At 40.1% G+C, this 27,110-nt stretch overlaps 2 protein-coding genes across 6 annotated transcripts in view; one reads left to right on the top strand and one right to left on the bottom strand.

Moving 5' to 3' along the window:
• The window catches only part of CDC20B (cell division cycle 20B), a 59,975-nt gene that overhangs the window by 5,860 nt on the left and 27,005 nt on the right, over positions 1–27,110 (top strand). For all 3 annotated transcript variants that reach the window (XM_017874179.1, XM_017874178.1, XM_017874177.1), the window contains exons 3-4: positions 20,590–20,818; positions 23,795–23,925. In XM_017874179.1, the coding sequence (XP_017729668.1) occupies positions 20,590–20,818; positions 23,795–23,925 (360 nt within the window). The remainder of the gene's footprint in view (positions 1–20,589; positions 20,819–23,794; positions 23,926–27,110) is intronic.
• On the bottom strand, positions 31–7,233 carry GPX8 (glutathione peroxidase 8 (putative)). Of its 3 annotated transcripts, none has more exons than XM_017874181.1 (3): positions 7,082–7,217; positions 6,070–6,331; positions 31–3,276 (listed from the first exon to the last, which is right to left on the bottom strand). In XM_017874181.1, exons 1-3 carry the CDS (start codon positions 7,130–7,132, stop codon positions 3,113–3,115), a joined length of 477 nt encoding a protein of 158 aa, XP_017729670.1. In that variant the 5' UTR covers positions 7,133–7,217; the 3' UTR covers positions 31–3,112. The 3 variants fall into 3 exon arrangements, with proteins under 3 accessions (XP_017729670.1, XP_017729669.1, XP_017729672.1); XM_017874180.1 differs by having other exon boundaries at positions 6,929–7,214; XM_017874183.1 differs by lacking the exon at positions 6,070–6,331 and having other exon boundaries at positions 6,929–7,233.

The following is a 27,110-nucleotide window of genomic DNA, read 5'->3' as shown; positions in this document are numbered from 1 at the left end:
AAAAAAAAGAAATACAACTTTCAGGGCACATTTCAGGCAAATTCATATTTATTCCAATCTCTAACACTCTGTTGTTTTGTCTGCTGTAAGATGATCAGTATGAAGTATTCTTCTCTACGCACCAAAGAAAAACAAAGCAAACTTCAAGTCAGTGAATTAGTTACCACAGTTAAAATGCATTTGATTTTGTCCTTTTCCTTTTTCACAAGGACAACAGCTGAATACTCTTTCATGTGATGCGTGATATTTTTCTTTTTCTCTTTCTTTCTTTCTTTTTTTTTTTGAGACAGAGTCTTTGAAATGGGGTCTTGCTCTGTCGCCCAGGATGGAGTGCAGTGGTGCGATCTTGGCTCATTGCAACCTCAGCCTCCTGTTTTCAAGTGATTCTTCCGCCTCAGCCTCCCAAGTAGCTGGGATTATAGGCATGTGCCACCATCCCCGGCTAATTTTTGTATCTTTTACAAAAAATACAAATACAAAGATGGTCACCATGTGGGCCAGGATGGTCTCGAACTCCTGACCTCAAGTGATCCGCCCGCCTCGGCCTCCCTAAGTGCTGGGATTACAGGCGTGAGTCACCGCGCCTGGCTCCGATGTTGATATTTTTCTGTTACAGTCCTTAGCCCAGGCATCTTGTAGCACTCCATGTCCCAGACTTTTTGATGCAGAAACAAGACTGAAGGAAGATTGTCCAATATAGGAAAGATTCAACTTTTCCTCTGTATGTTTGTCCACTGGTATTCCTATGAGGCATTTGAGTTACAGGTAGCAACACCTCAGCAAATGACTCCACTCCCTCTCTCAGCACACATAACCTAATTGTTACGGAACCCCGAAGGGACTCCCGAATGTCCTTTCTTTCAAGGCAATACATATGACATGCTTTCAAATCTCCGCCTGCCTACTCTGCTTACCTAAAGGGCAAGGGGAGAAAATCCAGTACTGACATAGAATCTGTAGGTTGAATAAGGCAACCAAGATTAGAGATGTAAGTGAAGAAACCCACTTTATCTGGCTTTGGAGAGAACTAGTGACTTAAGGCAGGATGTTCATCTGTATCATGTTGACTGGGACAGTCCTGGTTGTTCCCAGTGCAGCTCCATTATCATCCATCTGGCAGTAGGGAGTCTCTGCTGCCCATGTGGTGCTGGCATACGCACTTCTGCTCAGGGCCCTAACGTGAATGCATAAAACACCCCTGCAGTGCCACAGCACTGCTATGAGCTCATGGAAGGCGTATGTGGGGATACAAGGCAAGAGTTCTCTGGCAGCAACACTTGGAGGGGCCGCCTGAACAAAAGTTTTCTTAGAGGCTCAGAATTCAAATTGCTAATAGGCTCTTGGGGCAAAATTGCAAAGGACAGACAGACTTGTTAGGTGGCTTCTGTTTTCTTTGCCAGCAATCCAGGTTAGTTCTGATTTCCTTCCTGGTCACTTAAAACACCTTGCTAAGTGTTTTAATTGACTTTTAAAGTTGCAAAGGGCTTTTTTATTCCATTCAACCCCTGTTCAATTTACAGGTGAGGAAACAGAAATAAGGTACTTAAGTGACTTGCCTAAAGTCATGCAGCTGGCGAGCGGTAGGAGCAGGCTTGCTGACACACTCATCTGGCATTCGTGAAGCTATCCCTACAAATCCTCTTGACTTCTGGCAGAAACTCCACCTCCACCAAATCTCTTTCTAAATACCTTCATAGCTGCGTGGCTGGATATGTACTTTGAAGCAGAAGATGCTTCATGAAGTATTTTTGGTTTATCTAAGAACTTTGGTCCAAATAGATATACAGAACTATTTACTGAGATAGCATTACTGAATTCGCCATAAGAAACATCTTCACTTCCATCCATTAGATCAGGATTTGGTGAGTCAAGTCACAGACTACTTAAATCTGGTCTTTTTCTTCTTAGAAAATTTTATATGACTATTTTTACATTTTGGCCATCTTCCTACTTATTTTATGTGGTGAATGTATATTTCATGAGGCAATAATTAACCTTCACCAACTTGGCAGTTTGCTTTGTTAGCCAATTATAAGGCTAACAAAATATAAAGGCCATGACTTTGGGAGAAGAAGTGCCTTGTGACTCTACTAAGAGGTTCAGTGACTGCTGATCTACACTTTAGGACTTATATGATCACCCCATTTTTACACTAGAGTTTAGGCTGTTTGGAGTTGGTTTTTACTATTTCAGCCATCAGAATGATGCTGCATTGAATTTCTTCCAAGTGGCTAATCTAGAATGAATACATTAGCAACCCAAATCAACCTATAAGGAATCAAGCTAAATGATCTTATACTCATGTCCTTTTTTTCTACACTTGGGATTTTCACGCAAAAATAAAGACTGACTTATTTGGTAATATTATGATTACAGAATTTGAGTTGCTTCTAAAAAATAATGCAGAGAGAAATACTGCAAATGAAGACTTTTTCAAATGTTATAATATGGCTATTTATAAATGACTATTTATATATGTCAGTTGCATACATAGTGACAGTTATAGTAAAACACTAGGAACCTATACTTAAAGAGAAAAAACAAACAAAATCCTGTACATAAAACAAGCACACATATATAAGGTTTTGAATCTATGTATATATATTTTATACTTTTCAACACTTGTGTTTTATTATGTTAACATAACCATTTACAGTTATTCCAGAAATTTCAGTCATACACAGTGCTCTTGAATTCAAAGAGTGGTCTAGTGTGTTAGCATTTTCATCAAGTACAGTCCTAGAAAATGTCAAGTTGAACAGTAAGATATTGAGGCACATTGGTCACTAAATTCTGAATTCTTTAGTACAGTCAGAGGAGTTAATATATTGCATGTTGATTCTTTGGCTACTCTTGATTTTGCTTTGGGTAACATCTTCATGCTGGGAACATTCATTACCACTTAATAGCAAGATAACATTAAAAAAAATCCTTCATTGCCACATTTAATAGCATATTTAAAGAGGCAGAGGTTGCAATGAGCTGAGATTGCACCACTGCACTCCAGCCTGGGTGACAGAGTGAGACATTGTCTCCAAAAAAAAAGTGTTTAAAATGAGACCAAACCCTCATGGAGACATTTATCTGTTCTATTAGAAATGCAATGGCATTCTCATAGATCCTCTTTCTTTTTTATGATCAGTTGTCTAACCAGAGCTGCTATGTCAGGCCTGATGACTTCAATGGGCTCCTCTGGCCTCCAGAACTTCACAACTTGACCCTCAGGGTTGACAAGATACTTCCAAAAATTCCACCTTGGTTCCTTCTTTGAAGAATCTAAAATATCCAGAACATATTTTCATGAGCATAATTTTATTCTTTGTCAAGATTTTCACTTCTATTAGTATCTGCGTAAATGACAACTTTAGTATCAAGTTCTAGGATTGTCATAATATCAAAAACAAAACACCTAAACAAAGTGAAACTCAAGGTTAGAGTAACCAGATTTCAATATACTTGATGACTTCACCTATGAGTCTACTCATCTAATAGGTGATCTTAGTATCACGAAATAAAGCAAAGTAGGCCAGGAATGGTAGCTTATGCCTGTAATCTCAGCACTTTGGGAGGCTGAAGCGGGTGGATCACCTAAGGTCAGGAGTTTGAGACCAGCCTGCCCAACATGGTGAAATCCCGTCTCTACTAAAAATACAAAAAATTAACTGGGTGTGTTGGCATGCGCCTGTAATCCCAGCTACTCGGGAGGCTGAGACAGTAGGATCATTTGAACCTGGGAGGCGGAGGCTGCAGTGAGCTGAGATCACGCCATTGCCCTCCAGCCTGGGGGACAAGAGCAAAACTCTGTGTCAAATAAAAAAAAAAAAAAAAAAAAAAAAAAAAATTAATCAAAGTTGTAATCCCAAATTGCTGGGATTACAGGTGTGTGCCCCCACACCAGGTGAATTTTTGTATTTTGAGTGGAGACAGGGTTTTGGCCTCCCAAAGTGAATAATCACCTTATTTTGAAAAGCAATAACTTTTTTTTGGCAGGGTCTCACTGTATTGCCCGGGCTGGCCTTGAACTCCTGGGCACTCAAGTGATCCTCTTGTCTTGGCTTCCCAAAGTGCTGGGATTACAGGCATGAGCCACCATGCCCAGCCATGATATCCTTTTGATAAACCTTAATTTATGTAAGAAATGTAGATGTTTTTTCTATTTATACCACTCAAGATTTATGTTCATTTTATTGACTAATATGAGAAAAAATATAATAATTATAACTAAAATTTATGAAGTACTTACTATGTGCCTAGCAATGTATGCTGCATGCTTCAAATTGATCCTCTCATTTAATCTTACAGGGACCCTATGAGGTGGGCATTATTATCATTCCCGTTTTGCAGATGAGATAAATGGAGGCCTAGACACAAGGTCACGTGGCTAGTGAGTGGTCGAGCCAGGATTGCTATGCAGGCCTTTTTACTCCAGAGCTCATGCTCTTAACTTTTGGGCTCTATGATCCTATCTAAGTGGAATGAAACCTTAAATCACTGTTACCTTTTTGATTACACAGGCTAAGAGGGGTTTCAGAAGGTTTGTAGTGATAAAGAGAAATAACCTATGAGCTATTGCACCCACGTATCTGGCTGCTGTAACTGAAGAATGATTAGTTCAATGGCATGTGCTTGGGCTGTTTTTCCTCAGTGTACCCTCAAAATAAAAGGAATAAAGACCTCGCTGTGGTTGCCATTTATGGCGTTAGGCATTATATCAACTTTCCCTAGAAATTAAATTTAATGTTTTTAGAAGATTGTGACTTCACATTTATGTGAAATATTACAGATCATGATTTGGTTTGTTGGATTGGAAGCTTGATTGCCTGAGTGAGGTCATAGTTTTATCAAAACTCAACTTATCTACAGTGAAAATAGGATTGAAGATGTCATCAGAATAAGTTAGATGAGAGAATGTTAGCTAATGTCCTTGATTGATTGATTGATTGATTTAAGATGGAGCCTTGCTCTGTCGCCCAGGCTGGAGTGCAGTGTGGTGATTTCAGCTCATTGCAACCTCTGCCTCTGGGTTCAAGCGAATCTCCTGCCTTAGCCTCCTGAATAGCTGGGATTACAGGTGCCCACCACCACGCCTGGCTAATTTTTGTATTATTAGTAGAGACAGGGTTTCACCACATTGGCCAGACTAGTCTCTAACTCCTGACCTCAAGTGATCTGCCTGCCTTAGCCTCCCAAAAGGCTGTGATTACAGGCGTGAGCCACCATGTCCAGCCTTTTTTTTTTTTTGACTAATGTCATTTAGAACAGTGTCTGGCACAGAGCAAGCGGTGTATAAGTACTTTATTTTTACTATTAACACACTTAATTCCAAACAATCTTAAGAAGTTGGTACTACTGATAGCCCATTTAACAAATGAGAAACAGGCACAGAGAAGTTAAGAAGCCACATAGCAAAAACAAAAGAGCAGAGGTTTGAACCCAGGTAGCCTGAGGCCAAAGCCTATGCTGTCACTACGCCTTATGACCGTTGTGCTAAGTGACCTTGGCAAGTCTTTAAACAGATTTCTGTAGCTAGCTTAATTGGAGAGATAGCCTAACACTACTGCCCTCTAAAATAAATCAAGTTACATGTTTTTGGATTTTAGCAAAAATCTGGTAAGCTGACATATTCATCCTTGAGAATATTGTTTCAGATAAGAAAGGCAACATAAAATTAGCCACAAACATACATTAACTAATATTGCCCAGCACTATTCATGAGAGCTGTGTGGCTTTAATGATGGGAAGGGACATTTCCCCAGATGCTAGTTACACAAGATATTTTGTGAAAATAGCCATGGACACACTTTAAATAAATTCTTCAGGAAGATGGTCGTAAGGAATAAAATACATTGGAATAGAATTCTTTTACCATCTAAGAAGCTAAAACGTTGGTTTCAGGGGACCATAACTCCTAGAAGTTACAAAGGATGAGATTCTGGGTCTTTGATAGTTTTATGAAGCTTTCCTGATTCAAAGTTTCAAATGAGATAGGAAAGTATTGTCCTGGTATAATTGTTTAAAAATGAAAAGCAATTTAAAACATTATACTGGTGAGGCAAGGCAGATATTTACCAACAAGAAATCTAAATGCAGGTTCTCCTTCTGATCCTAGAATCTTAATCTTGTGGAAGATGGGGAATGTTACTCCGTAGTTTTTTCTTGCAAAAGATTCTACCTCCTTGCTCGGGCGGGGCTCCGATTCTCCAAACTGATTGCAGGGAAAAGCCAACACGCTGAAGTGGGATGGTCCAAACTCTTTGTGCAGTTCCTTCAGTGCTAAGTAATTTCTGTCTGTGAGTTGGCAGTCACTAGCCACGTTTACAACTAGTGAAACCTCCCGGAAAAAGAAAAAAATCCAACCGGAAAGTGAAGCAAAAGATTTTTAAAAATTCTGCAAGTAGTTAAAATCCTAAACAATTTGGGGGGACTATAACCTCTGATTGATGTTTTTTTTTTCATATTTTTGGACACACAAAGTTCTGTTGAAAACTGTAACCTAGATGCCTGGGTTAAGGCCCTGAAATAGTACTGCCATTAAACAAGCATTAGGTACTCATGAAAGTTTATTTTTAAATTAAAGATAAAACTATGAGTCTTGATAAGTGCTTTTTAAAGTTATTAGATTATAGAACCAATACTTTCATTAATAAATGTCATCATGTTCACATTGCTAACTATAAGTCTTTTCCAAACAACTTTACATATCAATTCAGCACAAAATTAAAGCACTTTAAAGAAAACGAGATAATCGGAATTTATTATTTAGAAGCAAACTATCAGAACTCTAATAATGACAGTGATGTATAATACAATTACTCTGAAGACTAAATTCCAACTTATGACCATGTAACAGCAAAAAATGATTTTATTAAGAGGAATAAACAGAGACAAGGAGAAATGGTAACAATAAAAATCAGATGATGCAACTTACTTTGCCTTTATACTTTTCCAGAGAAACAGTTCTTCCTTTTGCATCCTTCACTTCAAAGGCATAAAAGCTGTTGATTTTAGGTTTGAGGAATTTTAGTTGTAGAAGAAATAGCGTTACTGTGCATAGAACCATAGACAGCAAAACTGCAAATACCTTTGCTCTGGGCCCGGAACATTTTAGCGGGTAAGCTGCAAGAGGCTCCATGTTGGAGGATTCTAGAGGGACGTCTCAGCAGACTGGAATTCAAGGAGGAGCTGAAACTTGAAACCGGATTAGTTTAACGGAAAACCAGGAAGGACAGACTGCCTGCCTTCACTGCTAAGGAACAGAAAGACCCCTTCTCAGAGGGGGGAATGAAGCGAAACTCCTGAATGAAGCAAGGAGCTCTACAGAATTTCAAAGTATTTGTGATGTAATTATAATTTTGCTAGAAAATCAGGACATTTTGGTAGGACTTTGACATTCTCCCTACAAAGAAAATATTTTGCCAGCAGATGGTGCTCTTGTAACTTGAAAGCTATGGAGGGCTCATCCCCATGCTAAGCATCCTGTGTATTTATTGAACAACTGGTTGCAGAGGATACAGTACAATGCTCAGCAATAGTTTAGAATGTAGATTAAATGTGACCTACTCATATGATGTATGGCCTGAAGGACGTTACTATTACATGTATGGATTAAACATGCTATATGAGTTCAGGAAATTTGTAGTGGAAAGAGCAGTGAAATATCTGAAAAGGCTATTTACCCTGACTCATCTAGCTAAGGCAATCACATACCAGGTGAATACAGTCAAAATAAATATGTTAAAAACAGTGAAGGTGTTTAAAAAGCCCTTCTTTATCATAAAGCAAACTATAGTCCAGTGTTTTTCAAATTTCTGATCATGACCCGCAGTTGGCAGTGCACTTTACAACGTAACTGGGTACAAACACACACAACTGAGAAACAACACTTCTGCTTTGAACTGTGATGCACCCCCACCTGTTGCATTTTTAAACAACCCAGTTCTGACCTATCAAAATGATTTCATCATTCACCAGTGCACTGCAACCTATAGATAGAAAAAACTGAGGCCGGGCATGGTGGCTTGCACCTGTAATCCCAGCATTTTGGGAGGCCTACATGGGAGGATCACTTGAGCCCAGGAGTTCAAGACCAACTTGGGCAAGAAAGCGAGACCCCTGTCTCTAAATTTTTTTTTTTTTTTAAATTAGCTGGTTGTGGTGGCACACGCCTGTGGTCCCAATTATACAGGTGGCTAAGGTGGGAGGATTGCTTGATCCCAGGGGGCTGAGGCTGCAGTGAGTCGTGTTTGTAGCACTGCATTGCAGCCTGGGTGACAGAGTGGGACTGTCTTAAGATCAAAACAAAAGAAGAGTGAAAAAAGAAAAAATTGAACTCCATAATAAAGTAGTAATTTAGCAGTTAAGTAAGGCAATTCTACCAAGAAAACCCTGAAAACAAACAAAGCCTGCAAAATCCACCTCTACTTGGGTACATCAGCTAATTGCTTCATTTTTTTTCTCTTTATTTCCCCCCACTGGCTGTTGCCTGGCACAGGCAGCCTAACTTTGCTGTTGCTAACGGTCATGAATTTTAGGGGTGGGTATGGGGAGGCAATTGAAGGCTGCATATCTTAAAAGCCATTCACTTTCAATTCTGCTCTGTTTAAGACTCACAGCAAGATCTGGATGAAGGGGCATTATTCCATTTGATCATGATGTGTTTCCAGAAAGTGCAGGGAATGAGCTGAGATGCTTGTGGAGTGCCCTTCCTATCACTTAGCTTGTGGATCTTCAGAGAGGGTACTCAGGACGCTCCCTGCTCTTCAGGTGCCTGCTCTGTGGCATGTGTGTTTTTGGGTGGCTGAGCAAAACCCATAGCCTACTGTGCAAAACCTGTGAGAAAAACCACTCTACTCCTACTCTCATGGCCCAGTAAGAATGGATACAGTAGAAAAAGAAATGACTATGCGGAAAGTATTCCCTTTTAAACATAATTCCTAGTAAAGAACAAAAGTGTATCACTTCCTGATAATTTTACTTTGGTGTTCTCTGGCTGAATTGTTTAAAAAGTCAAGTCCCTGTGTTTATATGACATGAACACTGCAATGTTACTTAAGCTCTCTGGCCTTGCTCTCTAAGTGGGATCTGGGACTTTCCACAATACCATCACCTGGGCATTTGTTAGAAACACAGCTTCTTGGGCCCCACCCCTTACTTCCCGAGTCAGAATCTGTACTTTTGCAAGATCTCCTCATGACACATACACACGTTTAAGTTTGAGAACCTCTAGACCTCAGCCTTTTTTTGGTTTCAGAGCATCAAGAGTCTTTGATTTCTCTGTTTTCCATAGTGGATGTGTTTCATGTCTCTATGAATACACGAGATATTTTAACTCCTCAGGCTGTACAAGCAAATGGCTCAGGAGCATGCATTTTAAAATTAATTCATAGAATACCTGCTATAATTTGAGCCATGTAAACCCAACTTGTTATAACTGTGTTTTGAGGTGGAAAGAGAGTGATTTATCTCTGGCAGGGATGTTGACTGACCACTGCTTCAGCAGGGCCCCACAGGGTGATATTATTTGGATAAAATCACTGTGATAATTTCTAGTCCATTGTTTTATAAGCACAGAAACTCTTATCAAGTGATCCAGAGATGAATGGATTTGAAAAGGCCAAAATTATGCTGTTACAAACTTGCATGTGATTGCTGAATAAGCCAGTTTTTACAACCAGAAATAAAACATTATGCAGGCCTGATGTTGAGGTTGGTTTGACCACAAAATTCCATATTGTATGAATACAACTTTGAAAACTTACGTGTATGTCTCCTGTCAAGGATGAAATCAGAGCCAGTTTGTTAACTTAATGTTCCTAAGGCTTAAGAGCTTCAAATAATGAAGGCATGATATATAAATTTTCACATTGGCCCGTTAACCAAACATTCAGACAGCACTTTGGAGAACTCATGTGCTGGACAGCATTGGATGAACACAGATTTTGACCCTGGCACACCTCTTCTTTGTTGTTTTGGCAGTCTTTCTCTGCATACAGTTTGACGTCATCATCTCTCAGCCTTCTGGGGATCTGCCATCATTGTTTTCATGTTCTGTCTATACTAACTCTATTCTGAGACTATAGATATATCAAAATGGCACATTTCTCTGCGTAAGGGGTAATATGTTAGAAAAAACACCAGCACTCTTTCAGTAAATGAAGGAAGGCTTCTTACAGGAGGGGAAGAGATTGATGAGTTCATGGTGAAGGCAGGAGGAAGCTACCGGGTCAAGAATGGGATAAAGCAGTTGACTCAGTTATCAACCAACTCAGGCACTGGAAAGGATACAAATAAGGTGTAAGGGAAGGAGCCAGCCTCATGCAAATGTAAAATCAATTTTGGAAATATGAGAACACACATGAAACAGGGAAGGATTACAAGGCAGCAAATAACTTAGTGCTAAATAAATGACTTGTTTTTTTTTTTTTTTTTTGAGACAGAGTCTTGCTCTGTCAGCTAGACTGGAGTGCAGTGGTGCAACCTCGGCTCACTGCAACCCCTACCTCCTGGGTTCGAGTGATTCTCTGGCCTCAGTCTTCTGAGTAGCTGAGACTACAGGCATGCGCCAAAACGCCCAGCTAATTTTTGTATTTTTAGTAGTGATGGGGTTTCACCATATTAGTCAGGCTGGTCATAAACTCCTGACCTCGTTAGCTGCCTGCCTCAGCCTCCCAGAGTGCTGGGATTACAGGTGCGAGCCACCACGCCTGGCCAATGACTTATGTATTTAGAGAGCTTTATACTGCACACAATCTTCTTTAGTATACACATTATTTTCTTCACAATAATTCTTTGAAATAGGGAGCAGTTAACTCAGCGAAGATCACAGTATTAGTGAATGGAACAATGAAGAATAGAGTTTTGAACTTTCAACTTCATAACCAAAATTATTTCAGCTTCATGAAACTATTTCTGTGTAATAGGTAAATAAGTTTATTTAGAAGAAAACATGGCAGGTGAGGAGATGGCTGTAGTACTCTGGTGGAGGGGTCATACGGTTTGGCTGTGTCCCCACCCAAATCTCACCTTGAATTGTAATAATCCCCACATGTGAAGGGTGGGGCCGGATGGAGATAACTAAATCATGGGGATGGTTTCCCCTATACTGTTCTCGTGGTAGTGAATAAGTCTCACAAGATCTGACTGTTTTGTAAATGGGAGTTCTCCTGCACAAGCTTTTGCCTGCTGCCACGTAAGACATGACTTTGCTCCTCATTCACCTTCCACCATGATTGTGAGGACTCCCCAGCCATGTGGAACTGTGAGTCCATGAAATCTCTTTCCTTTGTAAATTACCCAGCCTCAGGTATGTCTTTATTAGCAGTGTGAGAACAGACTAATACAAGGGGTTTCCTTCATCAAGAGGCATTTTGTTTTATAAGAAATCACTGTATAAGCGCCCAAAAAGGAGAGGGCATGGAGAACACCACCAAAAGGCTTGTCTGTGTGTACTGAAGTTATCTGGAAGGGGCCACAGGAAGTCTGCAGAACAGCAGGTCCAGATGATAGATAAAGAGTCTTAGTGAGGGTAGCCTTGGCTAGCACGATGGAAGGAAGGGGTGGGTGCTAAAGATGCTTTGTAGACCCCACTGGTGATGGAGATAAAGGATGACGTTTACCTGAAAATGACCTTGACAGTGTGTGGGTCATATTGCCCACTAGGATGGGAAGGCATTGAAGGTTCAGACATGAGAAGATGAACATTTTGGTCTTCATGACTAATTTGAAATAGCATTGAGACCCTACATTTGAAACGTCTTGTGGACAGAATGTTGCTGCGTTGGGCTGGTGGTGGGTGGGAGGGGCACACACTCAGAGGTTAAGGAACGAGGTTAGGGTACGCTTCAGAGCTACCTGGGCTATCTTTGCTACTTTTATCTTTGTCTTGAGGTTCTAGCAAGACTGGCATCACCAGCAGGTCTTTTCTGGCATGTCTAGGTTTTTCCCACCCACTGGATATTTGTGTGTCAAATTATTTGTCAGTAGACATATTTGTTTCTATTTTCTCAGTTGTTTCATTCTGCTACTTCCTGACTTTATTTTTAACCCCTCTGGGTTCTTTTCTAATTATTTTTGGCTCTGGTGCTCTGAATTCCTCCTGGTTTAATGTCACTGTGATGTGAACTCTACAGGTAAACAAGCTGAATTGATGTGCTTGGAGTACCAAGTCATTCATCCCTTTTCCCTTCTTTGTCTTACTTTTCTTATCTTCCTCTTCCTTTCTATTAATAAATACTTGAGTCATTCAAAACTATGCGACAGGCATTTCCTCAGCAGGAGATAGATCCTGGAACAGAAGTTTAAAAATACTGAAGATGAAATAGCACAATCTGCAGCAGCGTTTCCTTCACTGCAGTCATTGAAGGAATACCACCATGTGATTTGCCGTATCTGTATATCATTTATTTGCTTAACATTTTAATATTCATACTAACAAATGAGTATTTAAATACAATTTATTTTTCTGAAATTAATTTTTTGTAAGGAAAACTTTACATCAAAACTAAAAAATTATAAAATGACATTAAATACATAATTATTAATGTTCATCTATACCACTATGAACCATATGTCCCTAGTGCAGGGACTGACAGAATTTTACTTTATATTCAAACTGTGCTCTCTTTCAAAGTTCTCTGAATTGAATCTACCCCTTCATGGGTCCTGGTTGTATCATAGGGAGCAATATAAAGTATGTTTTTCTTTTATTCATAGATTGCATCACTTTAAATATTTGGACAGTTCATTTTGGGTTTTCCTCTTTTTTCTTTTTCTTTTTTGTAATTTGAGACAGGGTCTCACTCTGTCACCCAGGCTGGAGTGCAGTGGCATGATCATGGCTCACTGCATCCTCGACCTCCTGGGATCAAGTGATCCTCCCACCTTAGCCTCCCAAGTAGCTGGGACCACAGGTGCGTGCCACCATGCACAGCTAGTTTTTTGATTTTTTTTTTTAGAGATGGCATCTCACTTGCCCAGGCTGGTCTGGAACTCTTGGCCTCAAGTGATTCCCCCTCTGCATTGGCCCCCCAAAGTGCTTGGATTAGAGGTGTGAGCCACTGCACCAGACCCTTTTGAGTTTTCTTTCTTCTAGACTAAGCACCCCAGGTTTCCACTATTGGATGTGCTGGGGTGTTGCCCCATTACTGTGTTTACCCTGACCCCTGTCACTGTGGTCTCTTTCCTCCAAATGAACTCAGGGTTTGAATCCTGACTTGTCCATCTCCCTTTTTGAAGAACAGTTCTGGGACTGGACGTGGTTCTCCAGATGCTATCGGAGTGGTGCAGAGACACAGGGTTTTGATTGCTCCTGTTCTGGACACTATTTTTCTGTCAATGGGACCTAAAATTGTACTGATTTTTTACAATCATTTCACTGTACTGTTCACTCATATTCTAGTGGGGGCTGCCTAACACTGTCAATCTTTTTCACTGCATGTCAGTTCTCTTCCATCTTATGCCTGTGCAATGAAGAAAAAAAATCTAAATAAGAATATTGTTTATGCAACTTGATTGAATTAAATTTTGCTGCTTTGGCCCTTGTCCCAGACTTTATTCTGAATTCTATTCTGTCCTTTAATATTTTAATTATATTTTCAGCTTAGAGTAATCAACAATTTTGATAAATAGATCTCCATTTAAGCTGCTGATAACGAGTTGAATAGCAGAAGGCCAGAGACTAAACCCTTTAGTCCACCACAGGGGGATTTATTCAGGCTAACGTGGATCTGCTGACTTGTGCCATCTAGTACACTGGCAGCAAATTTATTACTAGTTACTTGCTCCTCCTATTGGAAAACCATGAAAAATAATATATTTATCTATCGGGGGCATGTATTTTTCATATTTGTCATGTTTTGCTCATAGATCACTAACACATATCAGTTCTGAAAGTGCTGTCATTCCTCTGGGTTTTATTTATCTGGCCCTACAGACTTGAACTTGTTTTAAAAACCCAGATGCACTTTTGTTGTTTCATTTATCTCATTCTCTAATTTCTGGAGAAATGTTTGTTTTATTCTGTACAATTTGAGAATTGTTCTCTTTTTTTTCTTTTTTTTTTTTTTTTTTTGTTGAGACAAGGTCTAGCTCTATTGCCCAGGCTGGAGTGCTGTGGCATGATGTTGGCTCACTGCAACCTCTGGCTCCTGGGCTCAAGCCATCCTCCCACCTCAGCCTCCTGAGCAGCTGGGACTATAGGCACACCACCATGCCCGGCTGATTTTTGTATTTTTGTTCAGATGGGGTTTCACCACATTGTCGAGGCTAGTATCAAACTCCTGAGCTCAAGTAATCTGCCTGCCTTGGCCTCCCCAAGTGCTGGGATTATAGGCATGAGCCACTGTGCCCAGCCTGAGAATTGTTCTTCTTAATGGAGAAGGATAAAAACATCTTATTTCCTTGCCTCTGGATTCTTTCTTAAATCCCTTGTCCCTTTTTAGTACTAATTGCCTCTAGGGGAAGAGATTCATCTATTTGGGGTTTCATCTATTTGGGTATTCATCATTATGGGGTTCCTAGATACCAATGTCTCAAGGATAGTAAGATAAAAGACAAAGTCCCTGGTCTTAAGGAGTATATGATATAGCAGGAGAGACAGTAAAAAAGTGGAATATGAGCAGACCTGCTTTTTAGCATAGGGATTAGATTGATTTGTTAGAGTTCAAACCGTGGCAGCGTTTCTCTGGTTGGTTGTGAAGGTTGTGCACTGCATATTCTAGAGGGTGCCATTCATAGAGAAAATGATCTATACAGCTGTATGCAGTATACAGCTGCCTGTTAGCTCTACATCCTTGCTCAAATTACTTAATATCATTAAGATTTGTCTTCCAACTCTGTAGAATGGGGAAAATAATACTAGTACCTATTTCACAGGGTTGTGATGAAACTAAAATAAACACTCCCTCTAAATCGTGTATCCCAGTGCTTGGCACGGATTAAGTGTTTGGTAAATGTTATTAACACAGGATGGTCATGCTGGAGCATGCACTGTGGGTGTGGAAGCACAGGGAGGGCTGAGTATTTGTTCCCTAGGGCTGCTGCAGCAAATTACCACAAACTTGGTGGCTTAAACGTATGTATTCTCTTCTAGTTACGGAGGCCAGAGGTCCAAACTCAGTTTCATTGGGCAGAAGCTGGGGTGTCAGCAGGGCCTGGCCTCCTCCAGAGGCTCTAGGGGAGAATCCATTCCTTTCCTCTTCCAGTTTCTGGTACCTGCCAGCATTTCTTGGCCTGTGGCCCTATCACTCTGGTCTCTGCCTTTGTGGTCACATTGCTTCTCCTCTTCTGTGTGCAGTCACATTTCCCTCTGCCTTCCTCTTACAAGGATACATGTGATTGCATTTAGGACTCATCCTGAAAATTCACGACAGTCTCCTTACCTCAACTTAACTTCATCCTGAACTTAAATCTGCATAGCCCCTTTGGCATATGAAGTAACATTTACAGGTTCCAGGGATTAGGATCTGGATATCTCTGGGGACCATTATTTAGCTACCATTGGCTGCCTAACCTAGTTTGGAATAGGGAGGAAGGGAAAGTCAGAGACACCTTCCTGAAGGAGTTGATGGCTGAACCCAGATGGGAAGGTGGCTGGGAGTTCCCTGGCAGAGAACTGGGGATGAACATCCCAAGTGGGAAACATTCAGCGTGGACAGAGTGATGGTAGATGGGTCACAGAAACTCAGACCTGCTAAGGCAGTAGGATATTGTCAATATGCAATTTCTCAATAGTTTTCACGGACATAGCTGACATAGCATCAAATTGTTATTCTTTAATTTCCTCTTTTAAACCCAGAATTTTTTAAATATACATTTAAAGTTTGGAATTTCCTTGGAATTTTGCTCCAAGGAAACCTTTGAGCAAGTGTCTCTGTCCTCTGCCATGTTTTCTGCAAACTAAGTCTATCTTCCAATATGGTGTCTCCTCCCTTTCTTGGTACCTATGAGGGTAAGGGCTACCTGGACATAGTGGAGCCGTTGCAAACATAGCCCACTGAACGTGGTCCACAGACATGCTCTGTTCAGTCCTCCAGTCTTTTCTAAAAATTAGAATCAGTTGAACACTTTAAAAAGTGGGAAAATTCACATGAAAAGTCTAAATTTCTAACATCTTTTATGAAATGAGACAATGTGTCTCAGTGTGTTCTTGCTGCGGCTAAAACACGAACATTAAAGTTTGAGAGATTCCCTCAGTTTCTGGGGCCAAGACCCCATAGCCTCTGAGCTGGTACTGTGGTTTTTTTCTTAGTGGAGAGAAATAAAAACAGTGGGGAAATGAAAGTCCAAGTGGCCCTGTGAGGGGCTCATGCTTGTAATCCTAGCACCTTGGGGGGCTTAGGTGGGAGGATTGCTTGAGCCCAGGAGTTAAAGGCCAGCCTGGGCAACATGGTGAAACCCCGTCTCTCCAAAAAATACAAAAATTAGCCAGACATGGTGGTGCACACCTGTAGTCCCAGCTACTGGTGAGCCTGAGGCAGGAGGATCGCTTGAGCTCTGGGACATCAAGGCTGAGGTGAGCCATGATCGTGCTGCTACACTTAGCCTGGGTGACAGTGAGACTGCCTCAAAATAACAAAGCAAAACAAAAAAGAAGGCCAGAGTGGGTCACGCTTCTCATCCAGGCTGGCGTTACTTATCACCTTACCTGCTGCCCCCTAGTCTAGGCTTCTGAGATTGAGATGCCTGATTGACACGTGCAGCTTCTTTTCATCTTTCCCATTCCTACTCAAAACAAAGAGCTGTAAGACAGAAAACTGACCCCAACAACACTCTTTACAACGGCCTGTCTCCTGGGAAAGATGTTCTCTTCGGTCAGTTGGTGGGGAGAGCACAGAGCAGCAGTGGAGAGAGAGCTGGCCTTGCCCCCTGGGGGCTGCAGGCAGGGTGGGCCAGCGCCCTCACATATGCTTAGTAAAAAACCCAAACTGAATCAAAGCTTACTGCTTCAACATTCTAGCATATTCCTTTCCTATCTTTCATTTAGATCTAGGAAGTGGGACTGTATTGGAATTCTGTTTTATAGTCCCTGTTTTACAGCTAGCAATATATTGTGAGCATTTGCCTGTTTCATTCACTATTATCCTATGTTACCATTTTAAAATATTTCTTTTATTGAAGTGAAATTCTCATATTAAAATAACTTTTTTTTTTTTTGTTTTGAGACGGAGTTTTGCTCTTGTTGCCCAGGCTGGAGTGCAATGGTGCCATCTCGGTTCACTGCAACCTCTGCCTCCTGGGTTCAAGTGATTCTCTTGTCTCAGCCTCCCAAGTAGCTGGAATTACAGGTGCATGCCACCATGCCTGGCTAATTTTTGTGTTTTTAGTAGAGATGGGGTTTCATCATATTGGTTAGGCTGGTCTCGAACTCCTGATCTCAGGTGATTTACCCGCCTCAGTCTCCCAAAGTGTTGGGATTACAGGTGTGAGCCACTGCACCCAGCCAAAAATAACCTTTTAAGACACCAATTCCGTGGTTTTAGTGTATTCCCAATGTTCTGGAACCACCACTTCTCTCTTGTTCCAAAATGTTTTCATCACCTCAAAAGAAAACTCCATACCCATTAAGCAGTTGCTCCCCATTTCCTCCTCCCCTAATCTCTGACAATGACCAATCTGTGTTCTCTCCCTGTGGATTTTCTTATGCTGACTGTTTCCTATAGATAGAATCATACGATATGTGGCCTTTCCTGTCTGGCTTCTTTCACTTAGCATAATGCTTTCAAGGCTTATGCACATTATGGCATGTATCAGCAACTCATTCCTCTTGGGAGTGATATGTAGATCACTTGCATATATAGATACGTCCCATGATTTGTCTACGCATTCATCTATTGATGAACGTTTGGGCTGTCTGCACCTTCTTATTGTGATTAGCGCTACTATGAACTTATGTGCACATGAATTTGAGTACATATACCTACGAGTGGACTTGCTGGGTCATGTGGTAATTCTAGGTTTATCTTTTTGAGGAATCACCAAACTAATCTTCCACAGTGACTGCATCCTTTCACATTCTGTACACTTGCAATGTACAAAGCTTCCAGTTTCTTTGCATCCTTGCCAATGCTTATTAGTTTCCATTAGAAAAATTCTAACCATCCTCTTGGGTGTGAAGTGGTGCTTTGGTGTGGTTTAGTTTACATTTCCCTAATGTATGCCATTTCTGATGGCAGCAGAGCAGTCCCTCTTAGAGATGTCCTGTTAGTTTGCCTAGTCAGTTCTCCATTGGTAAATATTTAGTCTGTCTCACATCTTTTTGTACTTATAAACATGTAAAATGCAGTACACACCCTCATGTTCTCGGTTGAGAGCCTGGACTCGGGTCAGACAGGTGAGCCTCGGGTGTGGTATCTCCACTTACTGTGTAGTCTTGGGCAATTCACTTGACCTCTAAGCCTCATTTTCTTCACTGATAAAATGGGCGTAAATAACATCTGCCTCACAGATGTTTCTTAGGATTAAATACAAACGTGTAAAACCGTCTACATAGGGGTTCATACATAGTAAGCAGTCGGTAAAGCTGGATGTTTTCTCCATCTTGGCTCATATCTTAGATTTCTTTTTTCTTTCTTTTCTTTTCTTTTTCTTTTTTTACTTTGAGACAAGGTGTCACTTTGTCGCCCAGGCTGGAGTGCAGTGGCGCCAACGTGGCTCACTACAGCAAGCAATCCTCCTACCTCAGCCCCGTCAAGTAGCTGGGAATACAAGTGCACGCCATCATGCTTGACTCATTCTTGTATTTTTTGTAGAGACAGGGTTTTGCCTTGTTGCCCAGGCTGGTCTCAAACACCTGGGCTCAAGCAATCTGCCTGCCTCAGCCTCACAAAGAGCTAGGATTACAGGCATGCACCGTCATGGCCGGCTGATTTCTTTTTTAAATTCTTAGAGGTGATATTGCTGGGTCAGTAGAAGTTATGCACATATTTGAAGGCTTTTGACGCACATTGTCCATAAGTCCTTTCCAGATGCTAATTTAACCCCCACCAGCAGTGCATGCCAGTGTTTGTTTTTGGCACCTTCAACACCAGGGATTGTCACAAAAAAATTATTGCTAACATCTTATTGCTGTTTTAAATTTGCATTTCTTTGATTGCTAGTGAGATTAAATATCTTTTGGGCATTTATATATCTCTTTTATGAATTGCCTTTTTTTTCTCTTTGTTTTGTTTTTTTCCTTATTTTTCTTTCTTCTTTTGCGCGCGAGACGCGCAGGTCTCCGGCTCTGCGTCGCCCCGCAGTGGCTGGAGTGCCACGGCGCTATCTCGGGCTCCAACTGCAAGCTCCGCCTCCCGGGTTTTACGCCATTCTCCTGCCTCCAGCCTCCCGGTAAGTGGGGACTACAGGCGCCCACCATGCATCGCCCCTCGTCGCCGGCTTAGTTTTTTTGTATTTTTTTAGTAAGAGAGGGGTTGTCAGCCGTGTTAGCCAGGATGGTCCTTCTATTCCTCTTTGACCTCCTGATCCACCCGTCCTCGGCCCTCCCCAAAGTGCTGGGATTACAGGCTTGAAGCCAACTGCGCCCTGGCCCATGAATGCCCTTTTTTTATAAGTGTCTTGCCCAGTGTTTTCTATTGAAGTTTTGGTAAACTTTGTCAATTGTCCTATAAGAGACTCTTTTATGACTAGGATTTTAACGTAATTTTGTCTGTCATTTGTTAAATGATAATTCATTTCCAGTTTTGTCACATATGGATTTTAATTTCACAGTGCTAACATGGGATGGTTCACTACTGTAAAACAGGCTTCGATGACATACAAAAACTCCGTATGTGTTTCTTAGAGAGGACGGGCAAGCAAATCACTTAAGTTTCCCTAGGCCTCAGCTTCCTCATTTGTGGGAACATGAAGGGTTTGGACAAAAAATTTGCAAGTTTATATCCCCCAGCTTTGAAATTTTATTATTTCTACAAACATCTTGCAAATGTTCAGACAACATAGGTTGTATCGTCATGTCATAGTTTTACACTGATATGTAATGGTTAATATTTATAAATGTAATATACTCCCTAACTACCTCTTGGTATACATATAGACCCTTGAGCAGAGGCTCTAAAGTTAGTAGGTGGCATTCTAGTTGTTTTTTAGTAGGAAAAAAGTATATCTATTTTAGCATACATAAATAAAGATTTCACATATAAACATAAAAATGTAACATATTTTACACATAAAATATGAAAATGTACAGTTTACACATAAAATAGTATAAAATAGTAACATGTTTTATATAATAAAAATACATAGTAAATAACATGTTTTATAAATATAAATATAAAATATATTACTTTTATTATAAATTTCAATATAAAAATATATAAAAGATGACAATTTTTATATATAAATATAAATATATACAAGATAACATATTTATGTTTATATAATATATAACTGTAAAATATAACATTTAATGTGTAACTATATACAAAATATATATAAATATATAAAATAACATCCAGGTTACAAAAATTAAAAAATCTCATTATATATATTTTATTGGTGTTGTACTAGATGAGCCATCTGAATTCTCTTCTACGGAATTTTTACTTTTGCATCACTGAGGCCAGTGGAGTTACAGCTGTTTTTGTTGTTAAACAGGTATTTGATTCAGTTAATGCTACGTATTCTGACTTTAAGAGTAACTTTGCGAAGAGGTTGTCCGCGGAGATTCCTGTTGCTAGTAGCCCCATTACCACAAGGTGGAGGCAAAGTCAAACTAGGGCTTTGTCCTCTGATTCCTTTGGGGAAGAGCAGTCAACCACCTACCTCCCAGAAGCTTCCGGATCAGTGCTGAAGACAACGCCTGAGAAAGAAACCTTGACTCTAGGTGAGGAGCCCCAAATGCCACAGCCCAGTTATGCAACGTGAATAAAAGATATGTTCCTGAGAGATTCTTTGTCTTGTAGAACTAAGGAATGCCACATTGAGTCAACTCTTTTCTCCTTTTCTCCCTTTGAATAAGAAATTTCCAAGGTGGGGAGAAATGACACAAAAACAAAGGAAAGGTACTGTATGTGTTAAAAAAAAAAAAAAAAACAAACCAAAACTTTAGACAAATTAAATTTAACAAAGTTAGTTGTGCAAAGAACCACTGGCCAATGGGCAACCAGAGAACCACTCCGCCATGTGGGGGCGAGCAGCATTTATGGACAGGAATTGGGAGTGAGTAGAAGCCGGCCTGATTGGCTACAGCTCAGTTTGCCTTATTTGCACGTGGTCTGATTAGTTGGCCACCTGTGATTGACTGAAGCTCAGCTACTGTGATTGGCGGAGACTCAGCTAAGTTAGGCTTTCAGTTAGTTTACATCCCAAGTTAGGTTGCAGTTTAAGATATAGGGACTCATCCTACATCCTCAGGCCAAATTTAGCTTAATTTTAATATGTTTTCGAGACTTGCATTGGTTAGTTGATTACTTTTGTAAAGACTGTATGAATGTGTATGTATATATGTATATGTATACACACACATATATATGTGCTTTTGTTTTGCAAAGTATAGAATTTTAATGACTGGTAAGGTTCCTGGTATACAGAGTCAGAAAAAATTATGCGTTAGTAATGGAATAATCAGATGTGAAATAGAAGGAAAAGACACAAGCAGGAGAGAATGAGAGGAAGAGAAAGTAAGCGGAAGGAAGCAAGAGAGAGGGATGAGGGGGTGGATAAGGGGAGAGAGACAAAAAGAAAGAGAGAAGAGGGGAGAAGGAGACAGAGGAGGAGGAGGAGGAAGAGGAGAAAGAAAGAAGAAAGAAGAACCTCCAAAAGTAGTAGGGAAAATGAAGAAAAGGGAAGGAAAGGAGAGTGAGACTGGACACAGTCTGATGCCTATGATGGGGCAGAGATGGGGGAGTGGACTCCAAACCACCAGTGTGAAGGGCAGGATCCATGATCAACCTGCCAGAGCCCTGAAACACAAACTCTCTCTCTGAAATATGTAATTCTCATTTGGGTACAGCCATTTTCATTCCCATCCTTCAGAAGCAAAATTTGTCACCTATCATCAGCTGATGTAATTCCCATTCTCTCTTTTGAGAATCATAGGCAACATAATTCTTTTGACTATCAGTGTATTTATTAAGACAAATGTTAATAGAAGTGCCAGCTCTTTTCAGTGACATCAGACACAATGATGCATTGCAGTCTGCAGATTGAAAGGGAGCCCAGATTTTTTTCAAACCAATGAAATTCCCATGTAAAGACAGGCATTAATACTGAAAGTATTTAATAATTGAAAATATTTAATAACCAAGGAGGGAAGCAGTAGGAGATAAGGGGTTGTGAAAAAGATCATTGTTATGACTATCTTCTAAAAGAAATCTTTTGTATCTCACTGCAATTAAGGGACACTTTTGATGCTGATTGTTTTGGAAGAATTTCTGGCTAAAATTAGGGGCTCCCTTTTCTTTCGAGGCTCTAAATTCATTTATTGATTTTTTAAAAAAGTATGACATTGTGTGAGAAATTAAAAAATCAGATATTAACCAAAAGGATTTTACCAGAAAGGCCATTTTATTTTTCTACTTAAGTTAATACTAGGGATTAATCAGATCTATTGGTTTCTCAGTGCTTTGCTAGTGGGGTTTCTTTCTTTTTGTTTTAGAAGAGCAGATACTGAAGATCTTCCCATTCCAAAGGGACATTTACGGAGAGGTTCATTTTCAGTCATGCTCTCTGGACAGAACCTGAGAGGTCCCTTCTTTCTGAGGCTGGTGGACCTGACCTCTTTGTTTATAACTGGAGTGATTGTCAGTACTAGCCTCTGACTGCAACTTTTTCTTTCTCATTTGAAGTTCTCAGAGCTGGCTTTTTCGTCCCTGTACTCTTTTACAAATACCACGAGAAAGCAAGCATGCATAATTTCTCAGGACAAAGAGCAAGATCTAAAACTTTGACCAACATTTCGTATTTTTATCCTTCTTCTCCCTAAATGTAATCTATATTGCTTAAATTTTGAATGTCTCAGTACTTGAGGTACTAGGCTCTAGGAACATTAGTGAGAGTTTATCAAGCCCATGGTTGTCCAAATGAAGAAGAGATGTCACATAGCAAAAGGCCAAGATTTTCCAAAGGTCCCTTGGCTCCTGTGATGAACAAGTGATATGGCAGATATTTAGTTTTAGAGAATGACTTGACAGGTTTCCAGTGCAGTTGAAAGTCTGGTAAAGGGCTTTCTCAATCTTCAGAAGAGAATAGATAGGAATAATATTGATGCAAGAAACACTGACTCTTCTATTACTTTAACTTAGAAAGTATTTCACTGATGCCGTCTTAAACTATCTTTAAAACATCTTTCTGCAATAGAAAGGGGGAGAGAGGCAGAGTGATTTGCTCATGATTATGCAGTGAATGTCAATGCTGGCAAAGCAAGCATCCCATAATGCTTTCCTTGCAGGATGACCATAGCTCGGGCAAACCAGATACTCTTTCCACTATCATTTAAAACTATGCAACTGTTTCTATCCATTCTTCAAATGTGCAAATTTTTTTTTTTTTTTTTTTTTTTTTTTTCCATACAGAGATAAAGCATTTACACTGCTGCTGCTGCAGATGAAGTCAGGTCTTTAATCTTGGCACCTCTTTCCTGCTCTAGAGACCACTGAGGCAGCTTTCTCACTGAGTGACAACCTTATGAAGTCAGCAGTCTGGATAAATTCTGTCCTGCTCTCTGCAATGGACTTTGGAGCGATGAGAGCTTGGACTTTCTCACTCTGTCCTACTGTGAAAGATGCCACGGCCAGACCTACAATCAAAGTGATTATCTTGTTTTAAAAACCAAATTCAAAGATAAATGTCTTTCTTGTAGGATCCTGCAAAGAACCACCGAAAACCCCCAGCAAAGGAATTTCTGAAACAAGTAACTCTGCTCTCCATTTTTGCAAGGCACCTCATGCAATGGACAGAGACTGGAAAGAAAATGTTGCCTCAAAAGGGCAGGTAGGTAAAGAGAAAAAAACTGAAGATCCCTCACCTAGAGAAGCTGAGACAACTTAGTCGCAAATGTAAGGAAAGAGTTGCTTAGCTGCTCTTACCGATCAAGGAGAAAATGATGCATTCCTGGTAAAAAAAAAAGAATAATTAAAGGATATGAATAGTAGAGCCACTTTGTAAAAGAAAGAAGATATCCCCCAAATATATGAGAAAATGTTGAATTGGGATTAATTAAAAAAGTGAAAATGAGAATAACCATTTTATCTTTACAAACAGGTAAAAGTTAAAAATCTAATGAAATTACACTTACTATGGTATGCTTCCTCTTAGCCTAAGGATCTCTTGCTGTCATCATTTCCATCTGTGTGATGATGTGATCTGTCCTTTGGGGTCTCTTAGGAAAAGCTGAATTATTGCTCTATATGATGGTCTTTTAAATATTTCCCTTAAGCCTTTCTTGTTGTTTTTTTCTTGGTTAAGTATGTTTTTTACGTTTAGGTATCTCTTATTTATCATAGTTTTAAGATCTTAGGAGTCTGACATAAATCTTTTGGGGACATTAAATATCAATAACATGTTTTTGAATTTATCAAATCCAGTGAAGAGTCTTTGAAGGAATCAATGTTTCAGTTCAAAAACTTTGAACTAGAAAAGTCATAAATTCTCAATGTAAGCAAAATTACTTATTCAGTGTATGCCTTTTTTCTGTGCTTTGCTATTTTGCTAGAAGAATAATAAAATATTGTAAATATAAATTTTAGTTATCTGAACTCATATGCAGTTGGAAGTCAATGTTTTAGAGCAGAAATTTTGATGTGTGCTTTATTGTTGGATATGGGTTTGGAGGATAGGGAATGGCCTGGGAGTCCTACTGAGATAATTAGAGGGCACCAGTGGCCTCAAACCTGGGCCAGGTTATTAACACTCCTTTCTTTTTCACCCTCTACTGCTGATTGGAGTTTTTGCTGTCCCACCCTTTAGGATTTCCCTTTTCCTTCCTCTTCTCCTTTCTGGTAACTGGTGGCAGCAAGGTTCGTGGCTCCATCTTTGGGCTCATGATGGTGTTGGCAAGATACTCCTTAGCAATTGTTATACCAGCTGGAACGTCACCCCAGCATCACTGAAGAACCTGGACAGGGGATAATGGAAGCTGCTCTACGATGTTAGGGAGAGCATTTTTTGCCATGATTAGTTAGAAGTCAAATAGCTTTGAGAGTGGTGAAGACACAAAGCGAGGTCTTTCCCCTGTAGAGTAAACGTGTATCTTCATGTGGTCCTCACTGATCATCTGGAGGGTGTTCCACAATGAGGGCCTGCATAGCCGTGGAGACTTTCAGAATTCATCTTCCAGGAGCTCCATATTAAGTTGCTGATTAAAGTAGTAAGTAGATCTAATCTAGGAAAGAGCACCCCTGCACCCACAGAACAGAAGTGCCTGCTAAACTTTGCTGTGATCAGCTTTGTGGTAACTGTGGGATTCTGAAGAAGTGAGTCTGTGAAGAGGTCATTGAACTACTGATGAGCAGGCCATTTTAGGAATATTATTTTATACTAATGGTTCTCAACTTGGGGTGATTTTACTCATCAAGGGGCACTTGGCAATATCTAAAGACATTTGATTGTTACAACTCAGGGGGAGAGCATCTCATGGGTGAAGGCCTGGGTTACTTCTAAACATCTACAATGCACAGAACAGCTCCCACAACAATGAATTATCGGCTGCCAAATGCCCATAGTGCCAAGGTTGGGAAACCCTGCTTTCCAGTTAGTTGTTCTACCTTAAGTAACTAAAAACCATGATTCATTGACAGCAATGCCAATTATGTGACATAACATCAAGGAAGAAAAACAAAATACCAAAACGTTGCCTGTCAGAGAGACTTCTTTCTGAACCGTGGGGACCCAGAGTGTAAGGAACATGGCTGTGCTTTGGTCAAGGATAGGCTGAGGTAGGATGTTTACATTCTTCATGACTCAGTGAGTCTAGAGCACAGGTGTATAACTCCACTTGTTATCAGCCACGTAGACACAACATGTAGAAGCTCACCACTATAGCTGTAACACCCGGAAAGCCATCACTTGGCTCTAAGCGACTGTTGTCTGTAAAAGGTATAATTGCCCTGTTGACACTGTGCAGAAGCTGGCACCCGGAGAAAGAGAAAGCCAGAGCTGTCTGTCTTTGCAGATGGATGAGGGGAGCCAGAACACAGCTTGGCTTGCTTGTGCCCAGAGAAAGAAAGTGTTAAGCTGCTGACCCTGAAGGCAGGGGAGAGCCAGCCATGCAGCTGTGTGTGAGGGCCACGGAATTAAGCAGCTGAGATAAAGGTGAACAGCATAGAGAGCTAGTTAAGAAAGCTGTTGATGAGAGCTGCTGCTGAATAAAATCATTCACCTGCCTACGGCCACTCCCTCCCTGCCCCGAGTGTTCTTTCTGCTCATTCACCCACTCCCTCCGGACCTCAACATGACCTTTGGCGTAGTTGTGAACCTGACATAGTGTTTGTCATATCTGGGGGAGGAAATAACTTGTTGTAAAGAAGCAAAACAGAATCTTCTCTGCTTTAACCATTTATCAGTATGTTTTAGGAAATTTCATCAGTTATTTTCTTTCCACTTATTACTAATTTTCCCAGGTGTTTTTGATTGAAGTTGGATGTAAGAGTGTCAGAAGTGCTCTTTATGTATTGGCCCAAAGGGATAGGATCCAGATTTTTGTGCACATGGAATTTTAGTAAACTTAGTTAAGAACTCTGCGAAGGTGTTAATAAAAAGGGACCTTAAGATGGCAGTTCAGTTGTGGTAGGCTTTGGAGATATCACCAGCCTATGGTGTATAGGCTAAACAGATTTTTAGGCTAGAAGAATAAAAAAAGATTTTATTCTAGCCAAAAAATACCTGCTCTATGGAGTTGTTGAACTCCGTAGTCTTTTATCACCAGTGTTCTATGATTTCATGATGATAAAGCTTGGCATCAAAAAAAAAAAAACTCATTATAAATCAAAAGCCCATTGGTGGATATTTTCATTCTTGGAGATCCATATCCTATAGTTCTTGAAAAGTTGCTTGAATTTTTTTTAATAATTTTTTTGACTATCGTTTATTTTTTCTTTCTTCATGAAATATTTGGATTGTCTCTCCAATTCTCTTATCTTTTATCTTATAGTTTTCATCTCACTTTTTTTTTTTTTTTT

Source organism: Rhinopithecus bieti, unplaced genomic scaffold (genome assembly GCF_001698545.2).
Source record: "Rhinopithecus bieti isolate Rb0 unplaced genomic scaffold, ASM169854v2 scaffold_6513, whole genome shotgun sequence".
Lineage (NCBI taxonomy): Eukaryota > Metazoa > Chordata > Mammalia > Primates > Cercopithecidae > Rhinopithecus > Rhinopithecus bieti.
The sequence above is the reverse complement of the archived record's forward strand: the minus strand, read 5'-3'. Positions and strand labels throughout refer to the sequence as shown.